We start from the raw sequence: 25060 nt of genomic DNA, 5'->3' as shown, positions 1-25060 counted from the left end.
GGAGAGGCTGACTACCCACAAAAGGTATGACAACAAACCTCCTGACTGCTGCTTCTCTTCCTCCTCCCTCCTCCTGATGCCTGGAAGTGAGGGTGCTTTGGTGTCTTCGTTTTTAGGCTTGCTCCTGGGGTTATTTGGGGTGCTGATTCAGAAAATTGCATTAGATAGACCACATCAGCTCTAGATTATTAAATATTGTTTTCTGTGGGTAAGCAGATGCCAACTACTTGATAGCATATGTTCTGAATCAGAAACTAAAGCTGATGTAGTCTATTCAATGCAATTTTCTGAATCAGCACTAAATCTACAGTTGACCAAAAACCAATTCATAATCCTTTTGGTACTAATGTTGAAGACTGGTCCCTGGTCAAAGTGGTTCCTGGTGGGGAAAAAAGGTTGGGAACCACTGCACTAAGGGATAATCAACTTGTAATAGATTTGCTGTGGATGTTGGCTTAGAAGCAAATGCCTAATTTTTCTAAACGATCTGCTTGAGGACTACCTTTGTGGTGAAAATGTGAATAAATTTACTACCGAATACATAAACACGTTGCTGGAATCAAGAAGTCACAGGAAGGCTATTTACACCAAAAATTATTTCTGGGAGCATTTTTCAAGTTTTCGTGTATACTCTCTGTAACAGTGCAAGGTAACTAGTGAATGCTCTTTGCTCTATTTTGACTACAGTACAGCTTATGTTTCATTTATGCATTTACTACAGTATATCTCATTCTTTGTCTGAGAAGTTCACGGTGAGATACAGTGGACCAAGAGATAGTCATCTGGTACAGATCTACCTGATGAGATTTGTCACTGATCAGGGACTTACTGCTGAGTTTCCCATGATATTTATACTGTAGGGTATTTATCAGAAATGCTCCCACCTGTTATTAGGTCATGTTGGCCCATTGATCGCCCACACTTCCCATCCAAAATGTGTTGCGAAGAAGGGTGAAGTTGCTGCATGGCCAAGCATTCACTTATTATATCCTGTTCAGCATCAGAGCACGAATGTAGCTATAAGAAGAGGATAAAACAAAAAGATTTTCATTTCAATGTGCAGAACTGAACTCCAGCTAATTAGATGCACATGCCCTTCTACTTATAGCCAACACACAGAAGAAGAAACAAAATGTCATTGTTCCCAGCACTGTAATAACTAAGGATCTATGAGTTACTCAGTGCTTCTAATTAGAGATAATTTGGGTTTTCTTGAGCACACAAATTAAATGTGGTAAGCTGAAACTGGCAGTATTTTGGTTCTTAGACACATAATGTTTTCTTATATTTGTCACAATTTTATGAATTAATTTAGTTGCACATGATTTCCCCCTAGCATCTTATGTTCCTTCTTTAGAAAGGATTGCATCACTTCGGTATCTGCAATAGTTGGAAAGATATTTGATAGCGGAGGATATTTGCACTTATCAGAATAGAGCTGGCAAGATGGCGGGCTATTAGTAATATGCAAGTGGTGCTGCTGATATGTCAGCTGTTTTTCATGTAAATTAATGCACTGCCAAAAGTGTCCAAAGCATGCTCTTTGCAAACCACAATGTCGATCACATTAAAAACAGCAGGAGAGGAGAATTAAGAAAGAAAAGCATTTCTAATTCTCTTTTAAACATGCTGATGTTGCCAAACTTTTGTCATAACACAAGACTCAAATTACAGAAACAACTAGTTGATGCTGTGGCCGTTAATAAATGCTTATTGTTTTGAAGTTTACAGTTTTGCATTCCGCCTTCCCTTGGGGCTCAGTTATTTTAAACTTAAAGATCTGGGCAAATAAGATGAACGTTCTGTCCTACAGGCAGCTTGTCTTTCTCTCTCAAAATAAAGACTGAAGATAGTCAGCAGTGCTGGCTGGAGCAGTTTAAACCACCACTACTAAATAACTACTTCATTTTATTCTGTGAAAAGAAATGTAGATTTCCTTGATGCAGCACTGCCAAAACAAAGGGAGAAATTCCACTACATACTTGAGAAGAGCCATTAAGAGATCATAATTTGCCTACAATACCAAAATCCAATCTCTACCATATCCATTTAGGGCTGGGACAAACATGCCTATCTGGATTTCTAGAGAGCTACTGCCAGTCATAATAATCATTAGATGGGGCAACAGTATGGCTAAGTATACGGCAGCTTCCTGTGGCTGAAGGAGGACAAATAACTAATATTCTCCTTAATTGAATATCATGGAATATGCCAAATTTTTGCTGATTTATATTCTTCCTAACAGGATTTCCTGACTGTCATAACTATTTTTGACCTGAAAACAAACAATTAAAAATAATGTACTGTAGCTGCAGTTCTTGGAAACTCCCAGGTAGCATAGGCAGTGGTCATATTGGTGGGGTGAATAAGGGATTTGTTATCCGAAACACAAATTTTCCCAAGCTCTGTCTCTTAGGGCTCATCTACACTGATCATTTGATGAATTTGAAACTCCAATAGCCACAAAACACTGCCAGTCATGTTGCAGTACAGAGCAAAGGGTATGCAGATCACTGATGAAGAAGCAGGAAAGTTTGAATTAAGCCATTTAATGCACTGCGGTAGATCCCAGTGTCCCAGATCCCAGGGCAAAATTGCCTGCGGAGAATGCAGAGCACATTGTAGATAACCACCCTTGCTGAAGCACTTCATAGGATTCAGAATTATAGAATTATAGAATCAAATCAAAGAGTTGGAAGAGACCTCATGGGCCATCCAGTCCAACCCCCTGCCAAGAAGCAGGAATATTGCGTTCAAATCACCCCTGACAGATAGTGCTATAATACAAAACTGCCATTTAACTGATACACAATAACTCTACAAAACTAATAATTTAAAAAGAGAATGGGTCAAAGCATATTTTATTGTTGTAATATGTTTCAAAATTTAAAAAGTAATCCACTCCAAGTGGTAAGAAAATGTTACCACTGTTGTCAAGAATTTCCAGGAAATACCAAAACTTCCAAAACGTTTGCCCTGTCTAGAGGAGCCCTATGGTTGATGAACCATGTTAAAGGAGCTAAACCTCCCTTTACTATAAGAGTGACTAGACTACCTTAAAGACTGTAACTTTATAAGATTGTCCTCATGTGTGCAGTAGAAGAAGAAACAGAGCCACACATTTGATGGATGGGCAGATAGGAAATGATGTGCTCACTGGATATATAACATGCAATAAAAGGCCGAAAGTTTCCTAATTCTGCAACAATTGGAGACTCACAAATAATGAAACCAATCCTGTGCTGTTTGATTTCACAGTACATTCCAGAGCTCATTTCACGATGGGAGAAAATCAGTAAATGTAGTCAGCGTTGTTTTTTCCCCTCCTTATGACATTTACATTAATCAACAATGAAATTTTTGGGCTTTTTATGGTTAAAAAATTAAACCAATTAAAAAACAATGATACGAACTTGACGTCTAAAACAATTGAGTATATTTCAGCTTCTTTTTAATTTTTCTAAAATTCAGATTCTGCCAAGTGTTTATAATCATGCTTCATTAGATTGGACTAAGGATTTGAATAGCAGCCAACTAATCAGTGCAGATTGCTCAGATCAAAAGATGATTTTATCTTATTCAAAATAACGTCCAAGTGGCATAGCTTAAGACACACAAACATTACAAGGTTAAGAAAAAAAATGCAGTTTCTGGTTTATCTATACCATTGCAATGAAAAGCTCTAAAAGACAAATGAATCACCATCCAAATCATCATTTTAAGGAAGCATTCACTTCCCACTGCTCTCCTTCACCTTGTTGGTCTTACCTTCTTACGCACCTGTTGTTCTTTGGCAGAATGAGCTTTCACATGTTTTCGGAGGGAACTTGGATCAGTATAGCGTTTGGAGCACCCGGGGATCTGACAAGCATATGGTTTCTGTAAGCATGTGGAAAAGGAAGAAGAAATGATAACTTGGAAAGGATGTCTGCTTTGGAAATGTCCCCCTCAAGGTATGAACTATTATGGTCAGGACATAAAATGTTCAGGGATTGTTGGCGATGTGCAAGCATATTATAAAAAGCTTTTAGTTGCTTGCTCAGTTGTGCAAATGTAACTGTATAACTCTACTAACAAGCCTGGCAAAGAGCAGATTTAGTACTTTTATCCTGAACTCAGTCCAAATGCTCAAAGCACTATACACATCTGGATACTTAATGTGATTTTGTGGATAAGGTGAACAGGATTGAATTACAATAAGAAGTATTATCCCAGATCTTGAAAATTCTACAATACCTGGATGTCTTACTAATGATGAAATAATATTACTTATCCATATTCTTTTCTAATTTTACACAGTATATACAAGCGATTGAGTATGCAGGTATGTATGAAGGATGTATTATTTATTGGTAATTGCTGTTCTGCTTTCTAGACTCTGAAATCAATGCGCAGTACTGTAAAAAATATTTTTAATTTTTAAGCTGAAAACCCATTTAAGAAGCCAATTAAGCACATAGTTTTAAAAACAAAGATCAGATGTAGTAATACAGTTTAGCTATCTATCAAAAGATCAAAATAGATTACTGGACACTTTTTCTCCCAATTTAGCATTTGGATGTATCAGAAACAGAGAAGGAATTGGTTTATACAAACACTACATCACAAAGGATTTCAAAACCTAGCAACCTTATATAATCGTTGATGCAGAGAAATATAGACCAAATGCTAGGAAGTGATCTTGAACCCAACATTGTTACTTGAGGCCCAGGTGATAGTTCTGGCCAAGGATACCTTTGCCTAGCTTTGACTAGTGAGCAATTGCGATCCCTTCTAAAGTAAGGTAGGTAGACTTCAAGAGTGATCCATGACTTAATTACCTCCTGATTGCAGTAATGTTTAAATGCTATCATTAATGTAAAATGTAGCACTCAAACTGTTTTATCTGATATATATACACTGCACAATGTCAAATCAGAAAGCATATGTCATTGGTTTTGAACTAACTACAACGCAATCCAATTTGTTTCTCAACTCCATTCAAGGTGTCAGTTTTGACCTAGAAAACTTTTAATTTAATGTGTGTTCTGAATTGCTTAATTTTAACTTCATGTCATATAATGTCTAGTGTTGTAAATTAATTTATTGGTGATTTTTCTTTAAATTTTACAATTATTGCCTTTGGTATGGGAGATAGGGCGGGATATAAATAAAGTTTGATTATTGATTATTTATTCTTTAACGTGTTGGGGCCAGGGGATCTGGAACACAGAATTCTGTATTGAGCCTGCTGGAATCTGGGATATTCAATAGAGGATCCACCACCTTGAGAGACTGGCTTGGTAAGTATGAGACAGGAATTTTTGTATGGCATCATTATAATTCTGTCATAATATTCTCCTTCAAGGGACAATAGGTTGGTTCTATCTGTGTTGAGTTTCCACTGGGTGGTTACCATTGACTTTTGGTTTTAAAAACTGGTTTGAAAAGATGGCATTTATATCTCCAGTACATCACTTCAGTGGCCCTAGAGAGCAGAAACAATCAACTGCAAACAAACTGCAAACCAACAGGTTGAAAGCTCTAATTTATTTGAAAAACATTTCCCAAGTCACATTGTCCTAATTTTTAAATGATGTTTGCTTTCAACTGCCCTACTTTGAAAAACTGGTAATTTTTATTATCCGTTTTCCTTATTTTTTATTTTGCTGGCAATTCTAACCTTGTGGTATATCTTCCTCACCACTGCTCAATACATTTGACATTGCACAATGTAGGTCATTATGCTAAGATACTAGATGTTTATGATGATCAAACTAGAGAGTGAAAACATTCAACTTTCCATTGGTCTTTGAGCTCTATAGAAAGTTTTCCCCTCATTTTGGATAAAACTAAACAATTCTGGATTACAACAATAATAGTAAATCTTCCCAATAAAGAGAGTCATCTTCTCTCTCTTCCTTAAAAGGTAGATTTCAATCCAGTTTTCAGTGCAGCCCCAGACCTAACCCTAACCTAATAATCTGTTATTTGATCAACCCAGCACATTCTAACAGTTCTTTGTAATTATTTACAGATTCTCCTTTCAGAGAAGATAAATGACAGATTGACCTACATTTGGAATCTCAAATCACTTCCACATGCATCCAATAAGAACTAAGCAGTCCATATAAATCCTTTTTCTTTGTAGGTGCCTCCAGAGGAATAAGTAGCCCTGCTCCTTGTACTAGCAGGAAATTTCCAAAGGAATAATAAGATCATTCAGCAGCTCAAGGCTCCAAAGGCTAACCTGATATGTACCCAGAAACTTACATATGAAAGTCTATTTATTGAAAGCGCCTGGAACACACAGAGGATCGAAATTTGAAGAAGGATGATGGAAACCATTAAACAATTCCTTAGTGGAATTAACTGGGCAGAGTATTTCCCCAGTTAAAGTAACGCATTATTAAGGATGGGGAAACTAGATCAGAAAAAGTCCATCTATGTTAGTCTAAACCTTTTCAATCTCACTTTCACACAGGATTCAGTTACACAGCAGGCATATAGAGGGGATCAGGGTTTGTTTCCATTAACTGCAAGTCTTCTGTTACATGCATTTGGATTGCTATTGCCAGCATGCAGGATTCATGATTGCTTATATCTACTTTTTATAATCCAAGGCAAATCAAAAATCAAACCAGAACAGCATTGCAAAGCTAAAATTCTCAGGGAATTAATATGATCGCTAATGTAAACAAATGAATGCTAGCTTATGTAGGATGTGATCACAATAAAAGCTTCCACCAATGTGTGGAAAGGTAAACTGGAACATTGATAAAACGGTTAGTGAAAATTATTACTGTACCTTTTTGCTGAATTTCAGCACTTATCTCAGACAGTAACAAGAGAGATGAGGAAAGAGATAAAGAGACAGGAAAAAAGAAAAAGAGAACAGAAAGTTAAAGGCTCTCTTTGTAACAGCAGCCACATAAAAAGATACAGGGAGATAGAAGAACTAGGCTCTGTGTATACTATGAAGTCTAGAAAATTATTTATGTGACTCAAGTCGGTCTGACACCCCCTCCCCGTCATTCCCCTTATATTAACATCAAGCCATTAAACTTCACAAAACAGCGTCCTAGATGGTATATTAAGTTTCAAAAGTGCCACATTTTAGAAGTAATTACAAATTCAAATTTCTAAAGCTGACTTTCAAATAAATAAAACATTGTTATTGTAAGTATGCCTGGGTTTGGAAAATCTGACTGACTGACTTGTTTGTTTTTGGAAGGCATAATGTACATTACACATTCCTTAATGCTGCACTGTCTGAAACATGTAGCTAGTTTAAAAGTAAATATCAATTAATCGGCAGGTTTCTGCCCCATAAACACCCGGCCAAACGTTAAACCACATATTCACCTCTTTCAAAAAGACAAAGGAAGGAGTCTTGCTGTTATGCACTTTGGATCAGTAACTTAAGAATCTGCCTTGCTTTCAAATGTGAGTTGACTGGAGAAGTTAAAATGGCCTAGCAAATGTGGAAGCATTAATAGCCATCATTCAAATAATAAGTTGCCCACAGTTTGAGGGGTACTATGGACTTCTATAGACTATCTTGAGTAGTTTATTTTCCATGTCAGGAGAGACTTGAGAAACTATAAGTCGTTTCTGGAGTGAGAGAATAGGCCATCTGAAAGGATGTTGCTCAATGGATGCCCAGATATTTTGTTGTTTTACTATCCTTGTGGGAGGCATGGGGAGCTGGAGCTGACAGAGGGAGCTCATCCACACTCTCCATGGATTTGAACCTCCGACTTGTCAGTCTTCAGTCCTGCCAGCACAAGGGTTTAACTCATCGCGCCACCAGGGCTCCATATCTTAAGTAGTGAAGCTTCATCATAGAACTGAAAGCAAGTGTAGGAGAAAAAAATGGAAGAATACACTCCAAAACTTCAGGGGCAATTACTGAGCCCCATGGTAGTGTAAATTTACTCTGCATTTAATTCAAACTTTAAAGAAGTCATTCAAGGTGTTAACCCTATATTGGAAATAGAATAGTTCCATGAAAGTTCAGATTAAAATGAGTAGATTTACCATTCCACTGGGCACGCAGGCATGTAGCCGGGGGGGGGGGGGGGGGGTTGAGGGGCTTCAGCCCCCCCTCCCCCGAAATTCTCATGGTGGTTCATGAAAAGGCCTTACTGGTGCATTATTTAAATTGCTATGTTTATTCATATCATGATCTTATCACTATACTCAATATATCCCATATGCATGGGAGTATTGGGGTAACGATACAAAAGGTTTGCTAGGCTAGACCCTCTTTCACTCAGATTCAGCCCCCCCCCCCCCCCCCAATCAAAATCCTGGCTACGGGCCTGCTGGCATGGAAGCCATCAGGTGCTACTGCATTGCACCTAAAGGCCATATTTAAGGTAACATAATTTCTGATTCAAGACTTACAAAAAATCTGGCAAGGACTTTGGATGTCCTGTTGTATTTGGGGATACTCTTTCTTGTTATAAGTTTTAGATAACACCTGCTAAACAAGGGCATGCTCTTGTCCTTTTCTGGATAATTAAGTTGGTAGTGGCATCTCAGGAGGACGGCTATCCTTTCAGTTGACATGCAAAGAATAGGCCAGTGAACAATTGGGTGGAAGACAGAGGAGGAAAAATATGCAAGAGTTTAACATTGCCAGTTGTTTACTACCATTTGTAGCCAACTGTATTTTATTTTTGAATCACCAAAGCTTTCCACTTCCAATTATAGCAAAGTCATGCAAGATTTTTAAACAGAATGATCACATTCTCTAATCATGACAACAACCAAAATCTAGTATAACAGGAAACATATTTAGACATGCAGAGCGTTTATTCAGAAAGTCACATTAATTCAGGGGTAAGCAAATTCTGATGGTTTAAATGTCAATTTTGCCTTTTCTGGGCTCTTGTTGGGGGTGGTCTCCCAATAATCACCCCCCCCTCCATTTTTTCTCCAAGATGAGAAAATATGTCTTCAGAAACCCTTGAGCCTCTGACCTGCTATTTAAACATAAACTACCAGGTCTTTTAAAAAAAATGAAGTGAGGGCTCAGCCATTTCTGTTTTCTAAAATGGGCTTGGGAGGAGACAGCGTTGGGGACCATGAAAAGTTGCATTGAAAACTTAGGCTGCATTTGCCAAAATACAAAACAACAGTGAATTGGACTTTGGTGTTCTGCTACTAACATCAATATATATATATGATAGCTCTTGTAGCAGAAACACCATAACTTCTGAGCTAGCTGGGATAACACAATTCCATATTGTCCCAATTATATGTCTATTCTATTCAGGGCAGCAAAGCCTTGAAAAGAAAGTTGCCAGTTAGTGATATGTTATTGGCTCACTGTAATAGGAACCCTTCCAGTAGCCTTAGTTTAGCCAAGAATCTTTCAACAGTATAGAATCATGGAATAATAGAGATGGAAATGACCACACAGGCCATCTAGTCTAACCCCTTGCCATGCAGGAAAAGCACAATCGAAGTATCCCTGACAGATGGCCATCCAGCCTCTGTTTAGTTTGCAGTAGTCTCGCTTATCCAACCTTCACTCATCCAGCGTCCTGTATTATCTAACGCAGTCTGCCTCCTGCCCAGATCCACAGCTGTTTCAACACACTGTGATGTTTTGGTGCTAAATTCTTAAATACAGTAATTACTACATAACATTACCGTGTATTAAACTGCTTTTTCTGATGATTTGCTGTAAAACATGATGTTTTGGTGCTTAATTTGTAAAATCATAATGTAATTTGACATTTATAGGCTTTTCCTTAATCCTTCCTTAGTATCCAACATTTTCGCTTATCCAACATTCTGCCGGCCCGTTTATGTTGGATAAGCAAGACTCTACTGTATGTATCTTATTTATATATGGGTAATCTCCAGTTTGGAACATGGCTATATGCAAGATTTCCTTTGAAGGTGACTGGGAATATTGCATACACACAGGACACAGGTAAAAGACTGCTAAGTGGGGCAATTTCCCAAAGACATCAGGCTGGCCACCTCCCTCCTGTCCTTCAGGAGACAACTGAAGACCTGGCTGTGGGACCAGGTGTTCGACTAGAGGCATTGACCAGAGGACATTACGACATTGTTTGGTTGGATCTTGGTTTTAGCGGTGTGTTAGTTGAATGTTAAATGAATTTTTTGATGATTTTATAATGTTTTAATCAAGCTTTACTGTTTTTAATCGAATGTATATGTTGACACATCACTGAAGCTTATGTAAAGCCGCCCTGAGTCCCCTTGTGGGAGAAGGGCAAGGAAGAAATGAAGGAAATAATAACAACAACAATAATAATAATAATAATAATAATAATAATTTTCAATGAATATGTATTACCAGTTTTAAGAACTTTTTCACTGACTGCCAGTGTACTTCACAGCATACTTCCAAAGGATGGTGTGTATTTGTTTCCAAGCAACTTTAGGAGTGCTTACTCTTATATCATTTTACACAGGTTTGAAGGTCATTAGCCATAGACTTCATCCTTCACTGAAATTTACTGCAGAGAAAAGACTTTTTCATAATGGTGTCCCTGGTTTTGGAATGTCCTCTGCAAATGACATGTCTGGCTCCAACTTTGTTGTCATTTAACTTCAGTGTAAAACTCTTCAGGAGTATAGCTAGTAGGGGACAAAATGGGGGTATTATCCCACCCATAAGAATTGTGCCATCTCCCAATGAAATTGTTCCTCCAGTCCTGAAATTTCTAAAGTTGCATTAACTGTAAATATCAGTTGAGTATTTAAAAATACACTTTATACATTCAAAGAAAGGGGGGAGGCAAAAATAACAAGAGAACAGGAATACAAAAATATAAGCATTCTAAGTGTCAAGGATTTTCAAAGATCTTCTTCGGAATGATAGAAATGTGGGGAATGAAGGAAAATTCCATTGCAGGGGATCAATAGCCTTATCTAAAGGGACCTTATCCTTATTCCCCGCCCCCCTTCAGTTAGACCTATGGAACTATTTCCATCCTATCAGCATTTCAAATATTGCTGCTGGCTCTATTATCTCCTGTGAGAAAGTGTTTTTCCTATTTACAATACCAAGTCAATTTTTAAATTTTATCTTGAATACTAGCTGTCCCCTACCATGCGTTGCTGTGGCCCAGTATGTGTTTTCTTTGTGTATATGTGTGTATATGTGTGTGTATATGTGTATATATGTGTGTTTGCACATATATATATATGTGGTTCTTGTGGGTTTTTTCGGGCTATAGAGCCATGTTCTAGAGGCATTTCTCCTGACGTTTTGCCTGCATCTATGGCAAGCATCCTCAGAGGTAGTGAGGTCTGTTGGAATTAGGACAATGGGTTTATATATCTGTGGAATGGCTGAGGTGGGGCAAGGAGCTCTTCCCTGCTGCAGCTGGGTGTGAATGTTTCAACTGATCACCCTCATTAGCATTTGAAGGCCTGCCTGAGCCTGGGAAAATCTCTTGCTGGGAGGTGTTAATATGTGCCTGGTTGTTTCCTCTCTGTTGTTTTGCTGTTGTAATTTTAGAGTTTTTTAATACTGGTAGCCAGATTTTGTTCATTTTCATGGTCTCTTCCTTTCTGTTGAAATTGTCCACATGCTTGTGGATTTCAATGGCTTCTCTGTGTAGTCTGACATGGTGGTTGTTGGTGTGGTCCAGCATTTCTGTGTTCTCAAATAATATGCTGTGTCCAGGTTGGTTCATCAGGTGCTCTGCTATGGCTGACTTCTCTGGCTGAAGTAGTCTGCAGTGCCTTTCATGTTCCTTGATGTGTGTCTGGGCGCTGCGTTTGGTGGTCCCTATGTAGACTTGTCCACAGCTGCATGGTATACAGTAGACTCCTGCAGAGGTGAGAGGATCCCTCTTGTCCTTTGCTGAATGTATCATTTGTTGGATTTTCTTGGTGGGTTTGTAGATTGTTTGTATGTTGTGTTTCCTCATCAGCTTCCCTATGCGGTCAGTGGTTCCCTTGATGTATGGCAGGAACACTTTTCCTCTGGGTGGATCCTCATCTTGACTCTCGTGGCTTGTTCTTGGTCTTGCAGCTCTTCTGATGTCTGAGGTGGAGTATCCATTGGCCTGGAGAGGCCAGTTGAGGTGGTTCAGTTCATCTTGGAGGAGGTGGGGTTCGCAGATTCTTTTTGCACGGTCTGCCAAGGCTTTAATGGTGCTTCTTTTTTGGCTTGGGTGATGGTTGGAGTTTTTATGTAGATATCTATCTGTGTGTGTGGCCGGTGTGACCCAATTGTTGATCTGGTTTGCGGATGACGAGGACATCTAGAAAAGGCAGTCTTCCTTCATTTTCTTTTTCCATGGTGAACTGGATGTTTGGGTGGATGCTGTTAAGATGGTCCAGGAACCTGTTGAGTTCTTCTTCTCCATGGCTCCAAATGGTGAAGGTGTCATCCACATATCTGAACCATATCGTGGGCTTTTTGGTTGCTGTCTCCAGGGCTTGTTTTTCAAAGTGTTCCATGTAGAAGTTAGCTATGACCGGGCTGAGAGGGCTCCCCATAGCTACTCCATCTTTCTGTTCGTAGAATTCATTGTCCCACTGAAAGTAACTGGTGGTGAGGCAATGGTGAAACAGAGCCGTGATGTCTTCTGGGAACCTCTGGTTGATGAGTGCCATGGTGTCTGCTACCGGGACCATGGTAAATAGAGATACCACAACGAAGCTGATCAGTTTGTCGTTGGTATTTAGCTTGAGATTGCTGATTTTTTCTATGAAGTGGGCTGAGTCCTTGATGTAGTGTGTAGTCAGCCCAATATGGCTTTGTAACTGTGCAGCAAGAAATTTTGCTAGGTCGTATGTGGGGGATCCAATGGCACTCACGATGGGTCTGAGTGGGGTGGAGTCCTTATGGATTTTTGGGAGTCCATAAAGCCTGGGTGGAAGGGCTTCCGATTTACATAGCTGTTGTCGTATGTCAAAGTTTATTGAGGAGTTCTTAATCAGAGTGTTGGTTTTCCTGGTTATTTTGGCAGTTGGGTCTTGCTTGAGTTTTTTGTATATAGTAGGGTCCAGGAGTTTTCTGATCTTCTCCTTGTATTGTTCTGTATGCATGATTACTGTGGCATTCCCCTTGTCTGCTGGCATAATGAGGATATCAGGATCTGATGGCTTGTCTTTCCTTCCTAGTAATGTTACTGGAGGAAAGTTTTGCCTTTTTCAGGATCCTTGCTGTTTCTGCTCGTACTTCTTCTGCTTCTTCCTCGGGGAGGCGATAAATTGCTGATTCAACATTGGCAATGATGTTTTCTACTGGGATCCTGGTGGCGGTTACAGCAAAGTTTCCTCCTTTAGCTAGTATGGATACTTGGTCTTCAGAGAGTTGTCTGTCTGTCAGGTTGATGATGGTCCGTGATGTATCCAGTTCTGGTTTCAGTTGTTGCTTTTGGCGTTTGTGGAATTTTTGTTTCTGTCTGTTGGTATGGACAGCCATGTTTTTCTCCATTTTCCTGTAAGTGAGGTTGTCTATTTTGTGGACAAGTCTACATAGGGACCACCAAACGCAGCGCCCAGACACGCATCAAGGAACATGAAAGGCACTGCAGACTACTTCAACCAGAGAAGTCAGCCATAGCAGAGCACCTGATGAACCAGCCTGGACACAGCATGTTATTTGAGAACACAGAAATGCTGGACTACACCAACAACCACCATGTCAGACTACACAGAGAAGCCATTGAAATCCACAAGCACGTGGACAATTTCAACAGAAAGGAAGAGACCATGAAAATGAACAAATTCTGGCTACCAGTATTAAAAAACTCTAAAATTACAACAGCAAAACAACAGAGAGGAAACAACCAGGCACATATTAACACCTCCCAGCAAGAGATTTTCCCAGGCTCAGGCAGGCCTTCAAATGCTAACTGCCCCACCCCAGCCATTCCACAGATATATAAACCCACTGTCCTAATTCCAACAGACCTCACTACCTCTGAGGATGCTTGCCATAGATGCAGGCGAAACGTCAGGAGAAATGCCTCTAGAACATGGCTCTATAGCCTGAAAAACCCCACAAGAACCTAGTGATTCCAGCCATGAAAGCCTTCGACAATACTATATATATGTGGTTTTGCGCATATATATGTGGTTTTGCACATGAGTTGCAATGTAATTTTGTTTTTTGGCTTTTAAAGTCTCTTCTGCTGTGTTTTTCAGTGTTTTTATGAGTGATGGTCACTTGTTGACGTGATAGGTGTATTCTGTCCAAATTTGGTGTCAATTCGTCCAGTGTTTTTTGAGTTATGTTAATCCCACAAATGAACACTACATTTTTATTTATATAGATAAACATCCAGGAATCAATGTTGATTATGAGAGAAGCATGAAGCAGAAATACTTTAAAAATAAAAGAAAGCACACACAGAATTTTTCAATATATTATTCAAGTATTACCGTTTTAAAAGTGCACGACTGCTCCCATTCCTCTTCCCACACTAGAGTTTACTAGGATGCTAAATTTTCATGAAAGAAAGGAAAAGCCCCACTAAGATGTCTGCGCCCCATAGAAGGCCATATAGAATAACGTCATGCTTACAGTATCCAGGTGTGTTCGCTGATGCTTCGCCCGATCACTAGAGTTGCTGAAAGCTTTCTGGCAGCCAGGATGCTGACAAAGATAAGGCTTCTCACCCGTGTGGCTCCGCAGGTGGATCTTAAGGTTTTCAAGTCGGGAAAATGCTTTGTTGCACCCTTCAAACTACAATAAAGCCATAAAAAACCCACTGTAAAGCTTTATTAAATAAACCACATCCTGCAATAATGAATATAATGTCTGAAAAAAAAACAACAATCCAACTGGACATGCAACAAATCAAACAGAATTCAGAACATCTGTTGACATTTATGGTTGAAACACATTCTGCTCTGCTGCTTTAATCCATCACTCGACATGGCATAAGCGTCTGTAACACTGTGTTCTTGCATACATGGTGTTAAGGCTTCAGGATATGGTTTAAGTAAAGAAGCTTAAACATGAAGACAGAACAAGTGTTCAGCTTACGGGGGGACATTTTCTTCAACATGACGAACACCATGAAGTATTGACACCAGAGCTACTGAGAGGAATCAGACATTTGGCTGCCAAGCACAAAAACTCACTATTCTGAATAATGAGTAGCATAGCAGAAACATGAAAAGTGAGAGATAAAGAGAAACATGGCTCTATATACTGTGGTGGTGGTGCCACCTATGTATAGAACTGTTCGTTGTAAGACTTAAACTGTTGTATCATGCTTAATCCTGCCCCTTTTTACACTGCTTATGTATAGTTGTATGGATTGATTGCTTGTTGCTGTCAATCAGTACTGTTTGGCTCCACCTCTTCCTGCAAGAGGGGAGAACTTCCTTTTTCTTTTCATTCTGCCATCGGAGTTCGTACTAGATGGACGTGAGTAAAAGACTTGATTCTAAAGGACCCTGATTTAAGTTACCTCTTAGCATCGGTTCTGAGGTTTTTTACCCCTGGGACTCATGCTTTATGTCCAGATCGTCCTGGACAATTATTGAGGAGACCCAGGCGCCTTCAAGCCGGTTCTTTTGGCACCAAAGGAAGTTCCTGAATCTTCAAAACATAGGCCATCTGAACTGGGGTTGTGGTTTGCTCCGGCATTCACAGCCATTGAGGAAAGAGGACTCTTGGTGAGGCTTCTCAGCTTCAAACCCCTTGGACCCAGGACTAATTGAGACTATAATGTATGTTTTCCTTAACCCCTCTAAAGTTTTCCAGCTCATTGCTTTGAAGAAATGACTTTGTGATAAATAAAACTTATTTTGAGCTATTTACAGCGTTTTGGGGTTTTGGGGAGTTCCAATTTCCTATAGGAGGGCAAGAAGCAATCCCCTGGGGGAAAGGTGCCACGTCCATCCCTCCTTTATTGAGAATAGCCCCCAGGCGCGACGGCACATATACCACTTTAGACAAATACAAGAAAGAGAACATTATTCTTCAAATTAATACATATTTACCCCCCCCCCCCAAAAAAAGCATCTCTCATATCCACTCTCATCACTAGACAACAACTAGCTAGCATTACTATTGTTGGATTTTAATACGTTATAATAATAATGGTGGTGATGATGATGATAACATCAACTTTATTTTTATAGCCCACCACCATCTCCCCAAAGGGAGATTTTATGGTGTCGTAAATTAGTTCAATTAGCCTCCCCGCATAAGTGATACTTAAATTTCCTACTTGACAGATGCAACTGTCTTTCGGGCTGCAAAGGTTGACAGCAAGCTACACAAATGGTCTGAAGCTCACTCCGACCGCTGGCTTCAAACTCATGACCTTTTGGTCAGTAGTGATCTTAATGCAGCTGACTCCCAGCCAAATGCGCCATAGTCCCGGTGCAAGGCATCAAGGATAAGCCTTTGTTCTGTTGCATGCAGCTAGGCTATGACACAGTCTTATTTAAACCAATACAGTTACAAAAGACACATAATTCAACTATGGCAAAAGGGTAGGGATTGAGATACATGGTAGACACTAGACAGATGCAGCAGCTGTACCTCATAGCGGCTGGGTTAACCATACACAAAATAAAATCCATTAAGAGCAATTCTTTAATTGGCCATCCACAATGCACAGAACAAATAATGCAAACTTTTGAAGCTCCACTATTTTTTCATCAGGCAAAATATGCCAAAAAAATCATACTGGATGAAAAGAAAAGGTGACAATGTTAAAGTCACAAGATTCAATGTTATCTGAGATGTTACTTCTGTTTTTCTTGGACATAGATAAAAGTAGTGGAACAAATATTTAAAGCCATATGAAATCACAGGCATTCAAAAGATTGGGCTTTAACTTTTTAATGCCATGTATTACTTAGGACTGCCCTGCTCATACAGCAATATGAAGTTTTTAATATATGCAAACAGAGCCTAGACAAAATTAATGAAAATATCAAATTATATAGGCCTAGTTTGCATGTAACTATAAACAATTATTGCTGACAATTCTGAATTATCATTTATGATCAGTGTGCTTCTACACACTCCCTAACTGTTCGTGCCTGGCTCCTATATCTAGAAAGAGCAACTAAACAAACCAGGAAACCCATCACTAGTTTGTTTAGCATTATGTCCAAACTGAGCTTTCTGGCTTAACACTCTCCGAACAAGTTGGACTCTAGAAGTCAGGGTTTGTTTTTGACTTCTAATTCCTAACTTGGCAGATGAACAGTCATGTATTCAGTGTGGTATGCAGCACTTCACTACTATGCTTGCTTGGGACATGTGTCTCTAAACCCGCCTGCAGAATACTTTTCCATGTTTAAGGAACGGCTCTTCTAGGCGGGGGAATCTAGCTCAAATGTGTGCTAAGGGAGCAGGACCTCAATGTGTCTCTGATTTATTTCTACCAGAGGGCAAGTTACTGTTTGTAGAGTCAAAACTGTAAACACCAGGTATCAAGGTGTGCAGAATATGGCTCACAAAATCTAGGAGGCAGCGGAAAAATATCAAAATAGATTATTTTTCCAGATTATGAGATTTATTGATAACATATAAGAGGAAAGCAATTGTGCAGGTGACTAGGATTTTCAAGAGAGAGAAAAAAAAGGACAGGGAGTATGGTTTGTGGAGTGAGTGCTGTGATTGTGTAATATATCTTGAAATGAGAAAGACAAGGGAAGAGAAGAAAGAGAAAAAATGAGAAAAGATAAGAAAGGAGTACAAATGTGTGGGAATCAGAAATAGCCACTCCTTCTTTATTGCTCTGTCTGGAGATTGAAGGTTAAAAGAATTGAAGTTTGCTGTGAGTTGGTATTTGGCACATTTTGTGGCCATGTATCAAGGGACATCAATAGTACTCACTAGGCTTCTGCATTTTGGCTGAACCTCGATTCATTTGTACTGACCGGATACCAGTAGACCCCTGTATTCATTTTCGCATTCCTCCCACAAACGGGTAGGTAGCCGGATAGCCGTTTTCAATCAGTGGCTGAAAAATGTGGCTAGATCCGGCCCATTGGAGGAAATGGGGAAATTATGAGGCTCCCCTTTCCATTCCTGGGAGCCTTTCCTTTTTTCCTTCAAGGGAGCCTGGGTGTCAGCAATGAGGTTAATTTCCCAGGCAGTAATAAGCCACACCTAAAAAACTGTCAGGCCATCAAATGCTAATCAAGGTGGCCAATTGAAACATTCACACCTAGCTACAACAGACAAAAGTTCTTTCTCCTACCCTGGACCTTCCATAGATATATAAACTCAATTTTCAAGTTTCCAACAAACCTCACATCTTATGAGGATGCTTGCCACAGACGCAGGCAAAACGTCAAGTGAGAATGCTTCTAGAACAATTCCAAATTATACAACCTCAAAAACCTACAACAACCCAGTCATGTTTTAATTGCCACCCTTCTCAGTGCCTTCCAGAACATGGGCGAAAACCAGAACAGATATAAATTGAGAGTAAAGGCTAACTGTTTTGCAACTTTCCCCTGAACTCTAAAAGGGTACTGGTTTTTCTTACAATTAAATTATTTTGTTTATTGTTACACCCTTTTAGTGTGAGTTTCTAACGCTGTTCTCACCAAGAACTGGCCACCCAAAAGTTAGCTCGGGGGACAGAACTATGATCCAGTTTATATGTCATGAAGTCAGGATATGATTGCACTGGCAAATAGGCTCACTTTGCTATAAATGATTGCTGCATCTGTTAATTATCAAATAAATCTATTTATGACCTCAATGTGACCAAGTAGCCCTTAATAGGTCCCAATCCCTAATAGCAAGACATGAGCGTGAAGAGGTTACAGTGAGACAATATAGAGAGATAATGATTAAAAACAAATGCCTACTGAATAAGCTTTGCATGAAGTTTTGTCTGAACTAGGGAAGAATTCCAGTATACAGAAAGTCTCTTTCATATAAACTGTCATTCAAATTAGTGGGAAAGTCACAAAGACACCAAATCGATACCATTAACATCTACAAGACAAAACTTTGGACAGGTACAGGTACAGCAGAGGTATGAACAAAACCTACAGGTTTTTGAAGTACTTCAAATGTCCATCAGATTTGGTCCCTGTGAGAGATTCAGCCTTATAGATACATGAAAATGTTATGCGTCAACGGCCAATTTTATACAGAACAGCAATTACCTGAAAAATTTAAAAATAAGTAACTCGTGTCATGACTCAGACATTTTATTTGGATAGGAAATTCCCTCTTGGAATATTTTATGTCTTTTTGGATGCCAGTGAGGCTTGAAAGATTTCAGTCATTCCAGAAAAAAATGGTAAAATCTATGGACTGAAGCACGTAGTTTAGAAACAACTTTAAAAAAAAACCCAAGCAACCTGATATGCTGTCTATGTTTTCTTTAAGTTGTGGTTGAACAAACCTGCACCTCCACTGAAGTGAAAATGTCCATTAAATTAGATGGAGCTTTTACAGCCCAGATATTTGAAAATGTAAAACTCATTTTTGCCTCCCACTCTCATTTCTGAACACTTTCAACTTTAGTACTTTTAATTCTCTTTTTTCCCCTACCACCTTCCTTATATTCACTTCTGTGGCCCCATCTGTGCTGACCGTGCAGTGCAGTTTTGAACCAGTATTGACTAAAGTTCTGTCGTTGAATACACAGGAAATCCTGGAAACAATTTGAGGCTCGGATGGTGATTACACAAACCACAGAGTACTGTTGCGCATTAAGGACTTTCTTTCACAAACCTTTGTGGAAGTTTGTTGTCTAGCTGTTGCAACTAGCTTCGAACTGCATTAAATGGTCAGTGTAGATGTTGCCAGTAAAACTCAGGAGGGTTTTTCTTCTGCAGTCTCTCGATTGTATCTCACCCTCTTAAATCATGTCAACCACTATTACAAATCAGCACAAGTACATATTACTTTAAATCTTTCAAGAAAGGGCTTGGCAAATTTCTGTTTAACAGTTCTCATCTGAATGCTCAACTGATCTAAGTTTTGGCATTTTCAACTGTCCCACTACTCTGCAGACAACTGTGTATACGCAGAGTACACATTTTGCTGAATTTTCTTTCCATAAGGCTACCAACTGGTGTAAGAGCTGAGGAAAAAATGCAATTCCCTAAAAATTCCCTCAAAAGTCACATGAACCATACATTGCCTTTCAAGGAAAATTAACTGGAAGTCAATATATACAATATATACAATGTCTGAATATTTGATGAAGGATTAAATAAAAATGAAAATTTCAGCTGGAGGAAAAAAGTTACTGTAAGTATGGAACATTTCACAGTGTTTGAAAAATCTTTGTGTGTGAAAACTCTATGTGTATGCAAGTACATTCACATATATAACCCAAAAAACTGAGATTCCTTGTTTGAAATTTGATAGAGCCATATGACAGCAGTGCCTTGTACATTACATCTGGCTCATTGCTGGACAGTTGGCAATGCCCGGGCTAGAAGATCCATTGTGCTGTTTCCACTTCTAAAACTTGATGACAGCCATTTTGCTGCCGTTTCCTTTGGAGTAACTAATTATGTAATCCATGAGCAACGTTTTTCCCTAGCTGCTGAACATGTTGCTAGCTCTGGCATGACTCCACTGAAAACAATGCAGCAACATACCAAAGGATCAGAGAAAAGCCATGAAATACAGATGTTGTAAAGAAGCCCCCTGACGTAAACTCCCCAAGTTTAAATCTCTGAATTATTCACACAGGCTGTTCTGCATTTTCTTCCTTTGGCACATGATGTAAGAACATGTCTGCACAATCATTCGAGATGGAAACGAACTGAACTCAGTCTCAAGCAAAACTGGTACAAGTTAAAATATCTACTTCCAACTTCTAATTATTGTGAGTGCAAATGGCTCACCGCTCTCAAGCAGTTGTTCTCATTTTGAAAAGCATAACATAATTTGTGAATATTTTCAAGGCACTCAGAATGAAGTGGGAGAAGGGAGATCTCAGAATCCCTTTCCCTTGCTCACCCCTGGTTCATACCCTGCTTGCTCTTCTTGAAAAACTATGGTTCTGTGGCATTTGTTTTGCCCCACTTGGTCTGTGTTTTTGTTATCATATGGCCATATGATGGCATCACTAAAGGCAACACAGAATAGAATAAAAGCATCCTGAATCATAATGATTTCACTTTCAATCAACCACCAATCACATTATTGGTGTGATGATGCCATGATCTCATGCTTCCAATATCTTTTGGTTATCTGATTATGTTGTTGTTGTTGTTATGTTGTTGTTGGGGGGGGGGCGGGCTTAAAGCCATTCCTGAGTTATAGAATCCTAAGGCACTAACTACATAGGGTTTGCTTGGCAAGTTTTGTTCAGAGGGAATCTACTTTTGCCTTCTGAGGCTGAGAAAAGTCACTTCCCAATGTCACCCAATGGGTTTCCATGGCTGAATGGGGATTTGAACTAGTTTCCATAGTTGTGGTCCAGTGTTCAAACAAGTGGCTTTCAGTGATTGTGCTATTTAAGTAAAATATTGCCATTTCAGAGTGGGAGAAATGTTTCCAGCATCACATTAACTCTGCTCTGAAATATATGGACATTTATGAAAACTTTCTAAGTTCCCTTGAAAAGCTGGCACCATTCACAGTTGTTTTCAAAATTATTTATAGTGGAACTTATTGGTTACATTTTACAGAATATCCAGTATGTCAACAAGATTGATATATAGTTTCCAAAGAGAAGTATACATGATAAACTTAGAAGGGCTACTAGTTATATCCTCCAGACATCTGGCATTAATCTGTCATTCCTTCATTTCACTCCCTTACACATTTTTTCTCAAGATTGACACCTGGGATAACAGTAACAATCTTTTGCGTCTGTAAAATCCAGCTGTAAATGGATTTATTATTTTTTAATCGTAGCTTGAGTAAACACATTTGTCTTTCTATGACATCATGTATGCATATTTAGAAGAACTACCACACTTCACAAACATGTTTAAACCGATGCATATTTCACTCCCCACAAATTCCATATATGTGAGAACAATTAATACAATTTCATCGAAAATGCTAGTACATTAAGATTAAATTTTAATATAAATTTCACATTTTAGGCAGGCTGAAGGATCAATCCGCTACATATTGATCATCTCCTTGAGCCAATCTAATCAAAGCAGAAATCATTCGAATTTTAAATTATCTGATTACAGATCTCAGTTATCCAGAACTCAAGCAAGCAGAACTCTCAAGCAATCAGCAAAAAGTTGAAGAAATGATAGGTTCAATTTCAAAATATTTTTAATAATAAAATTGGGTTACATTAAGACTGGATCTATACTGCCATATAATCCAGTTTCAGAATGGAGAATACGTGCATAGAATTGGATTCTATGTTAATGTAGACTCATATAATCCACCAATGCATATAATCTGCATTCTGAAATTGAATTATATGACAGTGTAGATCCAGCCTAAATTAAGTTGGTTTATTTGTCTTAATTTACTTTTAATTATTGTGCTTGAATATAATATCAAGTCAATACCAAGTTTCTGTTATGGTATAGTACGGAGTATAGTATTAGTTAAGCCTACTTTTAATATTAACTCTCAATCAACGTACATTTTATAAGCCTACTTTTAATATTAATTCTCAAGCAACCTACAGAAACTACATTTATTTAGTATATACCAATCCCCTACAGGTGCCAGTTGACTGAAATTCTACTGTATATAACCTTGCTGACCATCAATGCATGGAACAGTAATAAAACAGTTAGAAATGGTAATGCAAAACCAAATGCTAACCTAATGACCTAATGTGTATTTATCCACAGTAGTGCCTGGCAAACATGGAAGGCTCATTCCACTCAGAAGTTCTACAAACCTTCTCAACTGAAGCCACTACACTGTTGTTGTAGCCTTAAAGTATGGAAGTGTAACCAAACACTTTATGACCATGGAACTTTGTCCATATACCATGACCACTTAATGTGGAAGAGCTGCAGATCAGCCCTATGGTTCCCAAATGCTGCACAGAATTGATCCAGAATAAAGTTAGTCAAGGCCACCTTATCAGGGACTTTCCCTGCATTAACCAAAATCACAGAATAGTCCGAATTTCGACCTAGGATTTGAAGCATCCTCTGACTCTGATACCACTATCCATGTTGTGGAGGTCTCCACTTGTAACAGCATAGATCCTTTCCAAACCATAGTATGGTTAAATACAACTCTTTAGCCATTTAGACAACATCTGCTTTGTTGCGCGCATTAAATGAGAAGAACAACTTCTTCTAATTATGTGCATTCTTTGTAGATAGACTTTCACTGTCCTCCTGCTAGCGAAAAAATGCCACGTTTTATGTAGTAGATACATATATAGAATTAGGGCAAAATGTGCTTAATCCTAATAATTGACTACCTGCTCTCATCAGAATTGACTTTGGAATAAATGAAAGGCAACCATTGAACCTGCAAAATTTGGGTGGACATGAAATACCAGGTCTATTGCCATAACTCGATTTTTTCCAGAACTAAACAATCTCTCATTATTTATTGGATTTTCCCAATGAAATCTGAGTAATTTCTGGTATGATGTTCTGTGCTGGAATCTGTAGTCATAGCCAACTTGTTAATCTTTTTTTTTTGTCCCTGAGGGATTCCTGGTTTGAATTTCTATTTAATCAATGGTTCTCAACCTGTGGGTCCCCAGATGTTTTGGCCTTCAACTCCCAGAAATCCTAATAGCTGGTGAACTGGTTAGGGTTTCTGGAAGTTGTAGGCCAAAAACCTGGGGACCCACAGGTTGAGAACCACGTATTTAATTCTAAGATACATGCCGGAAACCCTTAACTGGAAAACTTTTAAATGCTCAGTCTCAAATTATCTATGTCTACTTCCTTCCTTAACCCCTCCTCCTCAGAAATGATTTTGGTTTCACTCTTCCAATTTATCTCCATCATTTCCAAAATCTGATTCAATTCTGTCCAGCTAAATTACTTTTACACATTTTTCCCAGTATCTTGATTTTCTGATATATTTCTAAGTTTTGTATTTTGTTTGTATTTTGAAGTTTTAGTTGGGATGATCAATAGCATATCTCTATAGAAATCTCATTCTGTTTTTGTTTTTTATCATTTGATTGACTAGTAGTATTTTAATTAAACAAATCCATTCCCATTCAGTAATGAATTCACTGAATCAAATTGACCAATCAAATTCATTTTAAATTATTTAAATTGCTGAGACAAACGTCTTTAGCTTCATTCACATTGCTTTCTTTTCTGGCCTTGTAAATCAGTAATCATGAGTAACCCAAGTAATCCATTGTCCCTTATCTCAAGTGCTGTAAATAATTCAAATTCGTCAGATTGAGAAGAAAAATGGGAGATAAATTAAAAATGTGACCAGTTGGCAGTACAAGAATTTAAAAACTAAGGGGAGAATGTGTAAACAGGAAACAATAATAACTGGGCAAACTAATTTCAGAAAGGGCTTGAGATTTCAGCTTTCTGAGCAAATAAGATGGATCTGCCATCAATGCTGTTCCTGTCTGTCAAAGCACTTACATTTGAAAATCTTCACACATGAAACATATTTCAACAAAGTAGCTAGATAACCATTTTCTCCTACTGCAATGGTTCTCACCCTTCCTAATGCTGTGACCCCTTATTCCATTTACTCATGTTATGGTGACCCTCAATCATAACTGTAATTTTGCTACTGCTATGAATCGTAATGTAAATATCTGATATGCAGGATGTATTTTCATTCACTGGATGAAATTTAGCACAAATACCTGATACGCCCAAATTTGAATACTGGCGAGGTTGGGGGAGGGGGTGATTTTGTCATTTGGGAGTTGTAGTTGCTGGGATTTATAGTTCACCTACAATCAAATATCATTCTGAACTCCACCAACAATGAGATTGAATCAAACACAGAGAAAAAAATACTGGAGGTCTTTGGGGAAAATTCACCTTGATTTGTGGGAGTTCACCTACATCCAGAGAGCTCCCATGATCAACTGAAAATACTGGAAGGGTTTGGTGGGCATTGACCTTGAGTTTTGGTGTTATAGTTCACCTACATCCAGAGAGCATTGTGGACTCAAACAATGATAGATCTGGACCAAACTTGGCATGAATACTCAATATGCCCTAATGTGAACACTGG

The 25060-nt window shown here is 38.7% G+C and overlaps 1 protein-coding gene across 5 annotated transcripts in view; it reads right to left on the bottom strand.

Annotated features, from left to right (window-relative positions):
• The window catches only part of GLIS1 (GLIS family zinc finger 1), a 220509-nt gene that overhangs the window by 40301 nt on the left and 155148 nt on the right, over positions 1-25060 (bottom strand). For all 5 annotated transcript variants that reach the window (XR_009631356.2, XM_060773532.2, XM_060773530.2 and 2 more), the window contains 3 exons: positions 14513-14674; positions 3769-3879; positions 885-1017 (listed from right to left, as the gene is read on the bottom strand). Coding sequence is in view for 4 of the 5 variants with exons in the window: in XM_060773532.2 (XP_060629515.2) it covers positions 885-1017; positions 3769-3879; positions 14513-14674 (406 nt within the window). In the remaining variant the exon portion in view is untranslated. The remainder of the gene's footprint in view (positions 1-884; positions 1018-3768; positions 3880-14512; positions 14675-25060) is intronic.

The sequence above is a fragment of the Anolis sagrei genome, chromosome 4, assembly GCF_037176765.1.
Source record: "Anolis sagrei isolate rAnoSag1 chromosome 4, rAnoSag1.mat, whole genome shotgun sequence".
Taxonomy (NCBI): Eukaryota; Metazoa; Chordata; class Lepidosauria; order Squamata; family Dactyloidae; genus Anolis; species Anolis sagrei.
The sequence above is the reverse complement of the archived record's forward strand: the minus strand, read 5'-3'. Positions and strand labels throughout refer to the sequence as shown.